The sequence below is a fragment of the Mustela nivalis genome, assembly GCF_964662115.1.
Source record: "Mustela nivalis genome assembly, contig: HAP1_SCAFFOLD_2301, whole genome shotgun sequence".
Lineage (NCBI taxonomy): Eukaryota > Metazoa > Chordata > Mammalia > Carnivora > Mustelidae > Mustela > Mustela nivalis.
The window spans coordinates 32,379-47,346 of NW_028134364.1; the positions used below are offsets into that span (position 1 = coordinate 32,379).

At 42.2% G+C, this 14,968-nt stretch overlaps 1 protein-coding gene across 2 annotated transcripts; it reads right to left on the reverse strand.

The window, feature by feature from the left end:
• Positions 1 to 3,187: 3,187 nt before the first annotated feature.
• LOC309858392 (putative protein BRICK1) lies at positions 3,188 to 13,702 on the reverse strand. 2 transcript variants are annotated; one of them, XR_014308171.1, is made up of 4 exons: positions 13,470 to 13,693; positions 4,254 to 4,336; positions 3,748 to 3,824; positions 3,188 to 3,649 (listed from the first exon to the last, which is right to left on the reverse strand). XR_014308171.1 is itself a non-coding variant. In XM_082751096.1 (3 exons), exons 1-3 carry the CDS (start codon positions 13,585 to 13,587, stop codon positions 3,798 to 3,800), a joined length of 228 nt encoding a protein of 75 aa, XP_082607222.1. In that variant the 5' UTR covers positions 13,588 to 13,702; the 3' UTR covers positions 3,188 to 3,797. The 2 variants fall into 2 exon arrangements, 1 of the variants encoding a protein (XP_082607222.1); XM_082751096.1 differs by having other exon boundaries at positions 3,188 to 3,824; positions 13,470 to 13,702.
• Positions 13,703 to 14,968: the final 1,266 nt, after the last annotated feature.

The following is a 14,968-nucleotide window of genomic DNA, read 5'->3' on the forward strand; positions in this document are numbered from 1 at the left end:
TACAGTAGGTCTGATGGTTTTTCTCTTTTCAACAGGTATCCTTGGCTTTTAAGAATTCACTTCCAGGGGCACCTGGGTGGCTCAGTGGGTTAAAGCCTCTGCCTTCAGCTCAGGTCATGATCCCAGGGCCCAGGGATGGAGTCCTGCATCAGGCTCTCTGCTCATCGGGGAGCCTGCTTCCTCCTCTCTCTCTGCCTACTTGTGATCTGTCTGGCAAATAAATAAATAAAAATCTTTAAAATAAAAAAAAATTTTAAAAATAAAGGCTAAAGTCTAACATTAAAAAAAAAAAATTGACTTCCATCAAGGGCATCTGACTATCTCAGTTGGAAGAGCAAGCCCCTCTTGATCTTAGGGTCATGAGTTCAAGCCCCACGTTCGATGTAGAGATCGCTTAAAAATAAATGAGTAAGGGGGCACCTTGGTGGCTCAGTGGGTTAACGCCTCTGCCTTCGGCTCAGGTCATGATCCCGGGGTTCTGGGATTGAGCCCCGCATCGGGCTTTCTGCTCAGCAGGAGCCTGCTTCCTCCTCTCTCTCTGCTTGCCTCTCTGCCTACTTGTGATCTCTGTCTGTCAAATAAATAAATAAAATCTTTAAAAAAAATAAAAAAAATAAATAAATGAGTAAGAGCACCTGGGTGGCTCAGTTGGTTAAGTGTCTCCCTTTGGTTCAGATCATGATCCCAGAACCCTAAGATCAAGTTCCACATTGGGCTCCCTGCTTGGCAGGGAGTCTGTTTCTCCCTCTGCTGCTCTCCCTGCTCATGTTCTCTCAAACAAATAAATGAAATCTTTAAAAAAAAAATTGTATTCCCGGAGGTTCCATGGTGTAATGGTGAGCACTCTGGACTCTAAAAAAAAAAAATGTATTAAAAAATAAAATGTAAAATATAACTTTATCATCCTCAATAAGGACAAACTGTATTTCAGAACTATTACTCTGTAAGTTGAAGAACTGACACCTGGGACAAAATAAATGGTTGTTTAGCCTAACACTATGGACCGCAATGACCTGTGAGCAAAGATGTGTATGATTTAAGAGTAAAATTCCAGTTTCTGGAGCCTGACCAGGTAAGGCCTTTCAGAGAGGGGATGTAGCTGCTTTCTTTGGCTCAACTCAAAGATAGCTAGGGAAGTACTAGAGTGGATTAAATTCCTTAGGCAAGGCTTCCAGAAAATACAGCATAAAATTAAACCTTCAGACAAAGGAAGCTGTTAGAAGTGAAACTAGACAACATACACATGAATGCAAACAGCATTTGCCAGACACAGCAAGAACCACCTATGAAGCCTTCTTCACAAAAGGAAGGGTGGAAACGTTTAAGACTAACAGAGCTGTGTAATTGCTTAAAGTGTCTCAGGTGAGGACAGTGAAAAGGAATGAAATAAATTTTAGATCTTGCTCTACTACATTCAGAATAGAATGGTTAGAACCATCTGAGTCATGTAGGTCTAAGTTCAAATTCCTTATCTTCATTTACTTCCTAGGACTTTGGACAAGTTTTAGCCTACACTAGTTCCTCACCTATTACAGGGAGATAAGAATGCCTGCTCCCTAGAGTCTGAGGATTAAATGAAATAAAGCAACTACAACATCTACCACATGGTAACACTCAATGAAGTATAGACAACACCAGCTTCATATCCTTGTGCAAACCAGGGCCTCATTCTGTAAAGGGTGTGATAACACAGAAAAGCACTCTGACACTTTAAAGTGCCAGGTGTAATGAAGGGATTACTACCAGCAGGCAGCTGAGTTCACTTGTGGCTTACATTCAATGTTAACCAGTAGTTTTCTTTACAACCATCAGGTTACTATTAGCAACGCAGAATTGGTTAGGAGACTTTTTTTTTGAAATGTTATTTTGTTATCAGTAAATTAACTGACATCTATGCAACCACAAGTAATTTACTGAACACTTCCACGTGACTTCATTAAAGGCAGGCTTTTTCCTGCTTATATTAGTTACCATCACTTTTGCTCCCATGACAATCTCATGGTATAGTCCTTGCATGTATCAGGAACTCAATAAATGTGCTAAATTGACTGCAAAGGGTCAGAAGATCTAAAACTTGAACTTTAGAAGTACTTAACTTTATCCTGGAAAGGACTGAGCTGTTATGAATGATGAACTCAAGTGTTTGAGTATATGAATAATGAACTCAAGAGACTTGTTAGAAGCACTCTACCACTGACAAGCTCGATAATGTTCAAATACAATACTTCCCAAAGGAAAGGATGTCAGGTTTGTGTCCACCATAAAACCAATTTTTAAATGAAGTTTCTACTTAAAATGGTCTTCCAAAGGTCTAAGCAAAGGTTTTAAAAAGATCTGACAGTGGGAAGGAGCTAGGACTCTAAGGTCAATTGAATTGGTGTTTACTGACCACCTGCCTTCTGTAAGACATCCAGCTGGGCAGTGCAGAAAAGGTGCTCATGTATATATACTATATACTGTACTATACCATGTGGTACCAGGTACTACATCGGAGAATGGCTCGTAACAAGATCCAGTCCAGAGCTGAAGTGTAGGGTCAGCATGGCGGGATGGGAGGGACTGAGAAAAGGAAAAGGGTAGTACTGAATGAAAAAGTCAAATCCAGGGGATCTTTCTGGAAGAGGCCTGACTTGGACTAGCCTTGAAATAGCAAATACGATTTGAATAGGGGGAAATTTGTTTGCATGGAGTGTGACGATTTCTGTATGACTAAAACAGAGATTCTATATAAGAAATAAGCCTTTAACAGTAGGGTAGCATAAGTTTATAGCAAGCTTTTGATGCTAGAATGCAGTTTTAGACTTCCATTTAAACTCTCTGCTTTCAAAAGACAGCTTTTACTGTTTTATCAGTTTTACTGATAAAACTCAGTCTGCCCTGGGTTGCAGTTAAACTGTGTGGATGCTGGATTTCAACAGGCTATAAACATCATGCCTGACTCAATGCTTATCTTCTACTGGAGCATAATGCGCCTACATAGTAAGTACTAGATAAATGTCTGCTGAATGACCAAATGATTCCCAGGATGAATTAGCTCGAAGTCCAAACATGGGGGTGGGGGATCCCTCCAGCTGGTAAGCCACCTAGGCTTTGATCAAAGAGATACATCTCAAAGTTTTACATTAGAATAATAATCACACATGTCCAATTTCTAGCTCTTTTCCTCATCAAAATCACAGCAGTCAAATAAAGTTGAGGAGTTTATTAGGGAAATATGAGAGGCAAAGATACCCCAAGTGACAGAAAGAAAATTCTGAACATGTCCCTTCAAGCCAAGTGGGGGCCTGGAAGGACAAGAAACTGGTGGGTTAGCAACAACATTCTCTGGCGGCCACCTTGCCAGGGCATAAGTGTCTCGGCCAGGACTGCCTCCCAAACCCCACCAAAGGTGAAAAGGAGACAAAGACTGTTTCCAGAATCAATGCAGAGGCAATGAGAGCTGTAAGAAAAGTCTGAGAGAAAGAGAGGTGGGGAGGACCTTAACAGAGTCCCAGGCGTCTGGCTCTGAGCGCCTCATACATTGACAGATAGTTCTACAAAATGTTACTTCAAAGATAAAATGCCTAATGTTGGTTCCAAGAGCTTCCCTGGATGTCTTCCCACATGCCACATCACACACCGACGTACATGGCAGAACCCAAAGGCCACACTTTTGAAAAAAAATAAAATAAAAACCAAAAACAAGAATAAGCCCTGTTGCTCTTTAAGGAGAGAGGAAGGAGCTGAGGCTGCTGGGGCCTTTCCCACGTCGGCCTGCATTCCATGAAGCAACTTCCCAGCAGCAGCATGGCATAGCTCTAGGTGAGGGTCTCACCTTTTGTCACCTGTCAAAGGAAACTGACAATTAGATAAATTCACAAGTATTAAAAAAAATCTTTTTAAAGATCCTAGATAGGTGCGCCTGGGTGGCTCAGTGGGTTAAGGCCCAGAGTCCGGGGATGGAGCCCTGCATCCGGCTCTCTGCTCAGCAGGGAGCCTGCTTCCTCCTCTCTCTCTGCCTACTTGTGATCTCTGTCAAATAAATAAATAAAATCTTAAAAAAAAAAAAAAAAAAAAGATCATAGATAGTAGGAAGTAGTAGAAAAGACAACAGCTTTGGAGCCCCAGAAACCTGGTTCAAATCCAGGGAAGTTCATTAACTTCTAAGCCTGTTACTACTTCCAGGATTGTTCCAGCAACAAGGGGAAATTTGCATTTTCTCTGCACAGCCCTTGCCTAGCCTCATGAGCAAATACCTTCTCTAACATACTCACCCGCGCTTCAATGTACTCTATTCTCCGTTCAAGGGCTGTCAATTTCTCGTTTAGTGTTGCAAGTCTTGAACGACAAGACATATCTGGTAAAAGGAGACTGATGTTCAGGATTAATGTCATTCCAAATACAGACACAGACACACACAGACACACACACACACACACAGCCCCTAGCTAAAGAAGAGGGATGATACATCAGGGAGAGCACAAACAAAAGCAGGTGAGCAAAGCAAGGAAATGGAAAAGAAGTGAGTATTAGGAGCACAGCTGCTTAGAATGAATCTGCTCAACTTCCTACCAGGGTGGCAGGCATAGAGCAATGATGACCAAAGATGTGCATACCCTAATCCCTGATCCTGTAGGTATTTACCCTACATGACAAAAGGGACTTTGCAGATGTGATTAAGGTTAAGGACCATGAGATCCTGAATTATCCAGATCGACACGCTCTAATAACAAATCTATAAATATAGGAAGAGAAAGACCAAGGAAAGGTGTAAGAAGAAGAGATTCAAAGTGTGTGAGGCGGACTCAACCTGCAATTGCTGGCTTTGAAGATGGAGGAAGGAGGCCATGAGCCAAAGGACACCAGAGACATTGAGAAGCTGGAAACGGACCTTAGCTGACAGCCAACAAGGAAACATTTCAGTCCTGCAGCCACAAGAAACTGAATTCTACCAACAATCCAATGAGCAAGGAAACATCCTCTCCTAGAGTCTCCAGAAAGGGAGGCAGCCCTGCCAACACCTTGACTTTAGCCCAGTGAAGTGATGCTGGACTTCCAAACTACACTACTATAATATAAGAAACTATGTGACAAAGCGGCACATTTATGATAATTTGTTATGGCAGCAATAGAAAACTAACACACTGAAACTCTACGGGCGGATATTTAGTAACAGACAAACCAAGAGTTTAAAGAGAGAGGAAGTGACAAGAGGAAGAAAATAATCTCAAGAAGGAAGAAAAATAGAGGCCATGAAAGTAGCAGACACTATGGAGAGGAGGGAAGGCATCCGTGTTTCTAAGCTCATGGAAACCTCATCATTGTTTTTGCTGCAGGAAGGCACTTAATGTGTCATCAGTATCTGTGCAGGCATGTCAGCAGGAGAGAAAACTTGGGAGAACATCAAATACTCTTTGGAGCCCACATTCCATCTGTGGAAAACAGCAAAATTTCTTTTCTTCCTTTCCCTTTTCCAATCTTCTTTCACCATCTCACCCAAAATGAAACCTAGATTTCCCCAAAATACCTTTTCCTTTGGAAACTTCTCTAAGAGAACCACTTGCCTATGCTTTCCCTAACCATTCTCAACAGGAGAAAAAGGTTTCTGGGCACGCTCATCATTTTTTATTACTTCCTCCAACATCATTGTTTGATCATCCTCAATAACCTTCACTTTCTATGTCTAAAATATCCTCTCTCCGAGACACTCTCCCACTCACAATGATTTAACACTTAGCTCACAAATTCCTTTTCATCTCTATGCTCTTATGCAAAAGGATGTCCACATCCATTTTGACAAATCCTCCTACACCAGGCTCTTGCTTCAACTTTCACTTCTCCACATCTGCATCTTGCTTATCTTGCCTGTCTAACCATTCTCCTTCAAGGCTCCATTCAAATTGGACCTCTGAAAGGTCTCTGCTAGAGGCATATAATTCTCCTTCTGCTGTATGTTTAAGGTTGAATTTCTGGTTTATAAATTACTTATCTGCTTGGTCTTCGGTTTTTGGATACAGATTTTTTTTTTTTTTAAATTTTATTTATTTATTCGACAGACAGAGATCACAAGTAGGCAGAGAGTCAGGCAGAGAGAGAGAGAAAGGGAAGCAGGCTCCCTGTGGAGCAGAGAGCCCGATGCGGGGCTCGATCCCAGGACGCTGAGATCATGACCTGAGCCGAAGGCAGCGGCTTAACCCACTGAGCCACCCAGGCGCCCCTGGATACAGATTTAACAAACAAGAACGTTCACCACTATTACTTAGGAATGGTTTCATGAAGCATGGTACACTTACGAAAGACTATTAAAATGGCCATTTAAAATTACAAGTTTGTGGGGCGTGTGGGTGGCTCAGTGTGTTAAGGCCTCTGCCTTCGGCTCGGGTCGTGATCCCAGGGTCCTGGGATCGAGTCCGGCTCTCTGCTCAGCAGGGAGCCTGCTTCATCCTCTCTCTTTCTCTGCCTGCCTCTCTGCTTACTTGTGATCTCTCTCTCTGTGTCAAATAAATAAATAAAATACTAAAAAAAACCACTAAAGTATCTTTTTAACAACTCATCAAAAAAAACAGATTATGAGTTTGAATATTTAACATGGGAATAGACAAATGATATTTATGTACTTATAATTTATCATTTTTTTACATGTTATCTCACTAGAATGAATTAATCAAAGCCCACTTCACTGGGCTAAAATCAATTAATCAAATACTGCCTCTAATTAATTTTTACAACAAGTATCTCGCCTGGCAGAGAGCTTTTTGAGAAAAAAATTATGAACTTGGTATGTTAATAAAACAAAAGACTGGCTCTGGTGTGACTCCAATATTTCTTCAAGTGGGGAAACCAAGGCTCATATTGTTGAACTGACTGGACAAAACAACAGCACAGCTGAGCCCGGAGCCCAGTTCCCTTACTGCTCAGGACAGTACTCTTCCATGACAACGTCCCACCACACAACCCCACTATCTACCATCTTTACGAACCTCTGGGGTTATAATTTATTCCCCATGTCTCTTAAAATCTGCTTCTAGTTCAACTCTTCCACTTTCTGGTTCCTTTTTTTCCTTTTGTCATTCTAGATTCTTTCCTACCCATCTTCACTGCTACTCTTCAGTATTTTTTAAAAATCGCTTTATTGATATAATACTTTATATGCCATGAAGTTCACTTAATTGAAGTATACAATTCTATGGTTTTTAGAATATAGTTGTGCAACCATCACCATAATCTAATTTTAGAACATCCCCAAAACCCCAAATGAAACCTTGTACCAATTAGCAGTCATTTCCCGTTCAGCCTTGTCCCAACCCCTGGTAGATCTATGGATCTACCTATTCTGGACATTCTTTGTTTTTTCTTCTTCTTCTTGACATTCTTTGTTTCTCCTTCTTCTTCTTGTTTTTTTTTTTTTAAGATTTTGTTTATTTATTTGACAGAGAGAGACATAGGGAGAGAGGGAACACAAGCAGGGGGAGTGGGAGAGGGAGAAGCAGGTTTCCCGCCAAGCAGGGAGCCAGATGCAAGGCTCAATCCCAGGACCCTGGGATCATGACCTGAGCCGAAGGCAGACATTTAATGACTGAGCCACCCAGATGGCCCCCACCCGCCTTTAAAAAAAAAAAAGATTTTATTTATTTATTTGACAGAAAGAGAGAGATCTCAAGTAGGCAGAGAAGCAGGCTCCCCGCTGAGCAGACAGCCCAATGCAGGGCTCCATCCCAGGACCCTGAGATCATGACCTGAGCTGAAGGCAGAGGCTTAATGCACTGAGCCACCCAGGTGCCCCTATTTTTCTTTTATTTATTTATTTTCTTAAATCTAAGGCAAAGAACTGACCCGATCTGACCTGTATTTTTTTTTTAAAGATTTATTTATTTATTTGACAGAGAGAGAGAGAGAGAGAGATCATAAGTAGGCAGAGAGGCAGAGAGAGAGAGGGAAGCAGGCTCCCTGCTGATCAGAAAACCTGATGTGGGGCTTGATTCCCAGGACCCTCAGATCATGACCTGAGCTGAAGGCAGAGGCCGAAGGCAGAGCCACCCAGGCACCCCTCATTTTTCTTTTAAATCATGTTATTTATCTGCTAGTGCTGCTGCTTTTAATTCCTAGATCTAGCTTAAGTAGAAGGTACTCAGCCCCCTCCTTTTCCTAGAAACACTTCCACCACCAGGACTGCCCAACAAGACCATGTCTCTTTCCATCTGGTTTTTAGAAGCTCAAAGGCACATCACGTACACTATTTAGTAAGAGCATGAATGTTATCACTAACAACCTGTCATTTCCCATAAAAAGACATGCCAAAATTATCTGCAGGGGTGGGGTGGTGAGAGAAAGGGTTCCTTCCTGGATGGCTGTTCTGTTCTATCTCTGTCAATCTGGTAATGAATCAGAATCCAAGAACAACAGTACACCACTGGCCTAAATGGATAAGCCCTGTTGAGAATATAAAATGTTGAATTCCAGAAACTTTGACCATATTTCAGATCCCAAGAAAAACACTGATTCAAGCAAAACACTGGATAAGCATTCAGCAGCTGAATAAATCTGAAATCAGAGTGTATTTAAGAGTATATTATCACCAGGGGCACCTGGGTGGCTCAGTGGGTTAAAGCCTCTGCTTTCGGCTCGGGTCATGATCCTGAGTCCTGGGCTCAAACCCCACATCGGGCTCTCTGCTCCGTGGAGAGCCTGCTTCCTCCTCTCTCTCCCTGCCTGCCTCTCTTACCTACTTGTAATCTCTGTCAAATAAATAAATAAAATCTTAAAAAAAAAAAAAAGAGTATATTATCACCAGACTTCTTTTTAAATATTTTATTTATTTATTTATTTATTTATTTGAGAGAAAGAGAGAGTACATGCAAGCATGAGCAGGGGCCAGGGAGAGGGAGAAGCAGGCTTCCTACTGAACAAGGAGCCTAATGCAGGGCTCCATCCCAGATTCCTGGGGTCATGACCAGAGCAGATGCTTAACCAACTGAGCCACCCAGGCTCCCCCATCACCAGACTCTAAGACACTAACCATCTTTGTCAGGGTGCTTGATGATGTGGACCCATTACCACTGCTGACAAATGCCAGTTACCAGCTCCTCTGAACTCTTAATGCCCATAACCTTAGCCTATAAAAATCAACACTCATTCTTTTGAATCGTTGCCATTAAGGCTTACTTCTCTACAGAACTCTAAACTTCTCAGGAGTGGCTACCATGTCCATTTATTCTTATTTATTCCTTTCTCAGAGGATGTGACACATAGCTGTGATCAAAACAGACATGCTGGGCGCCTGGGTGGCTCAGTGGGTTAAGCTGCTGCCTTCGGCTCAGGTCATGATCTCAGTGTCCTGGGATCGAGTCCCACGTCGGGCTCTCTGCTCAGCAGGGAGCCTGCTTCCCTCTCTCTCTCTCTGCCTGCCTCTCCATCTACTTGTGATTTCTGTCAAAGAAATAAATAAAATCTTAAAAAAAAAAAAAACAGACATGCTATACTTGTTGGCTAAGTATCAAACTGACATTTAAAAATAACCACCACATTTATTATTTTTGTTACACTTCTCTGCACATATTAGCTTTAGAATCAGATAAAATGGTATAAAAATAAAAGCTACCATCTGTGACAATCTATTTTTAGAAACTTCACCAGTTCAAGGTACAGAACAGGCCAGTGTTAGGATGTTATCACTGCCTTATGATTTGTGGGGCCTCAGGTTCAGGTGGCCCAGGAATATCATCACTCTCACCAGCTGGAACGAATTAGAGGGTAAAAGCTCTTCAGAAAGTCACTAACTATCTTGGAAAGCCAGTTCCCTCTCCAAAGCACATGGCCTACCCAGACTCTGTGGTCAGGGTAAGGACTCTAGGATTGCTGCCATTTTCAAAGAGCTCCCAGGGGCACCTGGGTAGCTTAGTTGTTAAGCATCTGCCTTCAGTCAAGTCATGATTTGGGGGTTCCAGAATCAAGCCCCGCTTCAGGCTCCTTATTCAGCAGGGAGCCTGCTTCTCCCTTTGCCTGTCCCCTGTACCACCAAATCATATTATCATAAACTCAGTATAAGTCATACACATACACCTCAGAATTGAGAAGTCACACTAAGGGCTTAGAGTGGGAAAATGTATCCCCCACATGCTCATCCTGAGTCATCCAATGTCAAGACAATGTCTCAAATGTTTTATGATTGATCTAGTTTCTCAGCCTGTTGGTCTTTGTCTAAACTCACAGCAGCGATACTGTCAATCTTCAAGAACTGCTAAGCTTTTAAGTTTGCCTCATAATTCCATTCTTTTTTAAGATTTAATTTATTTGACAGACAGAGATCACAAGTAGGCAGAGAGGCAGGCAGAGAGAGAGAGAGAGAGGAGGAAGCAGGCTCCCCACTGAGCAGAGCCCCCCAATGCGGGACTCAATCCCCAGACCCTGGGATCATGACCTGAGCCAAAGGCAGAGGCTTTAACCCACTGAGCCACCCAGGCGCCCCATAATTCCATTCTTAATTGTGATTACTGTCCTTTTCTTTAAAAGGACTAAATTAACTTCTGAAGAAACCATCTAGTAATTACTCCAAACATCAGGCTATTAGCATCACATTAAGGGGAACAATGGCCTAAGCTAAGGAATGCCCTTTCTTCTGGCTTCTTAAGATTGGAATTCTGTGTGCCTATTTTCTCAGTCTAGGGCATGTTGGAAATCTCCCAAAAGAAAAATCTTTATTCTCTATTTGTTCATATAATGTGACTTACACATTTGATAAAATTTCAGTGCTGGTATTTCCTTGCTTACAAAGCAAGAAAAGAGACACTTGTCTTCTGCAAATCCTAAGCTCAAACTCTTCAATTTTTGGTCAGTTCCAAGACTCAAATGCCATAAATCTGGTGACTATAATATGCCAAGATTTACGTCAAAGATAAATGTATGCAAATTAAAAGTTTATTAATACTGGGGCACCTGGGTTGTGCAAATCCTGATTTAGGGTCAGGTCATGATCTCAGGGTCCTCGGACAGAGCCCCTTGTCAGGCTCTGGGCTCAGCAGAGTCTGCTTAAGGCTCTCTCTCCCTCTCTCTATGCTCCATCCCTTCTCAATCTTGCTTGCTCCCACACACGCGCTCTCTCTCTCTCAAATCTTAAAAAAAAAAAAAGTTTATTAATACAATTCAGTGCTCAGAAATGAAGTTATTACATTACCTAGATCCAAATGTGGGGGGCAGAGATGCTAGATCACTTTTTTTTTTTAGATTTTATTTATTTATTTGAAAGAGAGAGACACAGCAAGAGAGAGAACATACAAGCAGGGGGAGTGAAGAGGGAGAAGCAGGCTTCTGGACAAGCAAGGAGCCTGATGTGGGGCTCGATCCCAGGACCCTGGGATCATAACCTGAGCTGAAGGCAGACACTTAACGACTGAGCCACCCAGGGCCCCCACTAGATCACTTTTAAATTTTGAAAAACAGCCCCAGCTTGTTATTTTATTTTTGAAAGATTTATTCGTTTATTTGAGAGAGAGAAGGCAGGAATGGGACTGGCAGAGGATACAAGAATCTCAAGTGGATTCCACACTGAGCGGGAGCCCAAATCAACTCAGAACACTGAGTTCACTACTGGAGGTGGAGCCGAAACCAAGAGTCACAAGCTTAATCGAATGACCCAGGTGCCCCCTGGCTTGTTATTTTAGATGGCTTACTGATTTAACTGATGTTCTTAATACTGTACTTGGATAGTCTATGTATTTCAGATCCTACCAGAAAATGAAGTCTTTTAATTCTGCTTTTTAATGTTAAAACTATGTTGGTGATTTTTCCAACTACTTTCCACTACCTCTCCTGACTAAGCCAAATCTCAAAGCTGTGATCTTCTTATCATGACATCCTTCCCCTAGTATGCAATATTTTGGTTTCTCTTCTCTGACCCTTCCTCTGAAGAAATGTTACAAGCAAAGAATGCTGTGAACAACCTTCAGTAACAGTTCAGCTGTCCAGAAAAGTAGGAGAAACATTCTGAGAACTAACATCAAAAGAGTTCGCACAGAAGTTAGAAAAAGAAAAACCCTCTGATGAAATCCAGACTATCTGAATAGCAGAGTAAATAGCTTCAGTATTTCTTAATGTTTTCAGTTCACTGAAATCAATCTAGTCTCAACTTCAGACTCCTGTCTCTAAATCCATCCTTCTTTTTCACTAAACCATACTCTTTCACTCATAGTCCTTAAACTATTTCAGGATACTATGAGATCTATGTTTGTTGACTACCATTCCCTATTACAACCTCTAAAACAAATTATGTGTGTGACTACGTATCAACGACATAAATATTTATACTATTCTCTCATTAATACTACCCTCACCCTCATTCCCTGGTGAGAAAATCCATCGCAGTAAGATTACAGTCTTATACACTTTATAAGAAAATAGATTAATACAAACTGATATTCTGAAACTGTCATTATTTAATCTTCAAGACAGAAATTCTTTGAAAGCAGGAAATGAATCTTATTCTGTGTTCTCCAGAGTGCCTGAGAGCCCTGTACTGAGATCTGGTCTCTCTTGCTGATACTTTCTAAGAAAATTCACCTTCTGTTACCTTTCTCCTTGGGATGCATCAGTCCTTTGGCTGGAAAATAACTAATTCATTTTAAATATTTTTTTAATACATCAGTTTCCCCTACTTAATCTTAATTGCTTGTTGCTGAATTAGTGGAACAGAACCATACTAGTTGAAAAAAGATCACTAGATGTCATCCTTACACCTTGTGATTACTTAAGTATGTCTACCCGTGCCAAGTTGTTAAAGAAACACTTGGAGAAGATGGGATGGGAATCTTTGTTACATGCTTGCTTTCTAGAAGGATACGGAACAAAGCAGAAAGAACTGAAGACTATCACAAGCAGGCCATGCCTAGGAAAGACTTTGCTAGAAGCAGAAATAACACCTACTGTTGGCTAGATACCAGCAACACAGGGGTCTCCATGGCCTTACATAATCTGGACCTTACTTCTGACCTCCTCTCCTACCACTCTCATGGCAGCAAAAACGGGAGACAGAAAAGGGCGACTAAAAGATACGCCGCTAAAAGATTCTGAGAATGAAGAGAACCGTCAAGAAACTTACACAAGGGCAGTGACACAGCTGTGGCTGCATGAAAGGCGCACTCTGAGTGCAAAGTGGAAACTGGAATGGAGGCGGGTCACAAAGGAAGCAGGGAGGCTACCGCTGAGCAGAAAAGACGCGGATGGAGGTGCCCGAAGAGTCTGGAAAAAGGAAGGACCTGTTAATGGATCTGGGGCGATGGCAACGAAGCCGATGAACTCACAATGGCACAGGAGAACCGCACAGGGACTGCCCAGTGGAGCCTGAGGGTCAGGGAAAGAGGGGAAAGGCGGGCTCCGGGGGACGCGAAAACCAGTAGGGGCTAAAGGCTCCGGGAGAAAGCCCCTTCAAAGCTTTTCAGCACCTTCGCCAAACTGAGTGGCCTCCCACCCACCCACACGCCCCCTGCTCGCCCGCTGACCGAATGAGTTGAGAAAGTCCGCGATTTTCTTGATGCTGCTGGTGATGACCTCAATGTATTCTCGGTTCGCCCAGTCCTGGTGAATCTCCCGCTGCACCGGATCCTCTTGACCCGCCATGGTTGCCGCCGGACGACGAGCCACTGCGCAGGCGCCCCGACCCTCCAGACGGCCAGGGCGCCTGCGCCGCGAAGCCCACACCCATTCCTAGCACCCACGAATCCACGGGCATTGTGATGCGCCTGCGCGATATCAAGTCCTCCCCTTAGTTTTTGCTCTGCTTCCACGCCCCAACGGGGGAAATGGAGTGCGCACGCGCCGAGGCACCCTTACCCACTACATACCCCAACGCGGGCGTTTTTGGTCGTTAGGGGGCGCTTGACCACGAAATGCTCGCTGCGTTAGCTGCTCCAAATAGGTTGTGGTCTGTGTCAGTAGTTGGGCGTAGCCAATTAAGCCACATTAAATATAACTCATTTTGAAAACGGCTTTCAACAACACATGATTCCCCACCTTCCACTAATCAAACAAAACGGTATTATTATTTTTTAACAATAATACCCAGTGATGGAGAGGCTCGGGAAATTGATAGGCCCCTAAAAAGCTGGTCACTCTGTAAACTGGCAAGTTCAAATGGTAGAATCATAGATATAAAATTTTTTTAATTTGTAAATTGCCTGCAAGAACGGTTAATCAATTCAAACTTTTTTTACCTAATCATTTCATTGAGAAAGTCGGTGAAAAAGGGGTGGGGGGAGACACTTCAAGCACAAAGGTGCTCTTTGTAACATTATCTATTTAAAAACCCAAAACTATATCTCAACAGTTGGGGATGGCTAAACAATGGTATAGCCAGCTACTGGAATATCATGCTGTCATTTAAATAGTTATTATGAACACTATGGCAACATACATAATAAAGTGAAGGGGAAAAGAAAATACAAAATTTTCTTTAATTGCAACTATATGAAAATTATGTCTGCTTGAGGACAAGGATATATGAAAGATGCCAATGTCTGGTTTGTTAAGGTAGTGGAATTATGGACATTTTATTTTTGTTTAAGGGAATTTTTTCAATCTGCTTTGTGCAATACATGCCTGTCATTTAAAAAAAATGTTCAACAGATAGGTTCTAGCAGTAGCTGGGAAGAAATCTTTACTAACAGTCTTTTACTCAGGTCGGAGATTTTACAAGCAATAAAGCACTGGACCCTCACAAACTCTGTGGAAAGGAAATCAGGAAGATGCTTTTCATTTTACAGATGAGAAAACTGAAGTTCAAGGTCACACAGCAATTAAATGATGGACCTTTACCAGTTGATTGCAGACTCCCATATTTTTTCACTGTACCAATCTGAAAACAGATTAAGGCCTCTGAACTCTCCTACGTATTGATAGAAATGGTCACTAAAATAATATCAACCCTAAATATCAAGCCCCAGGTATCCAGAGGACTAACTGCCACTTCCTAAGTGGTGCTGTTGTAGTATCTTGCTCACAC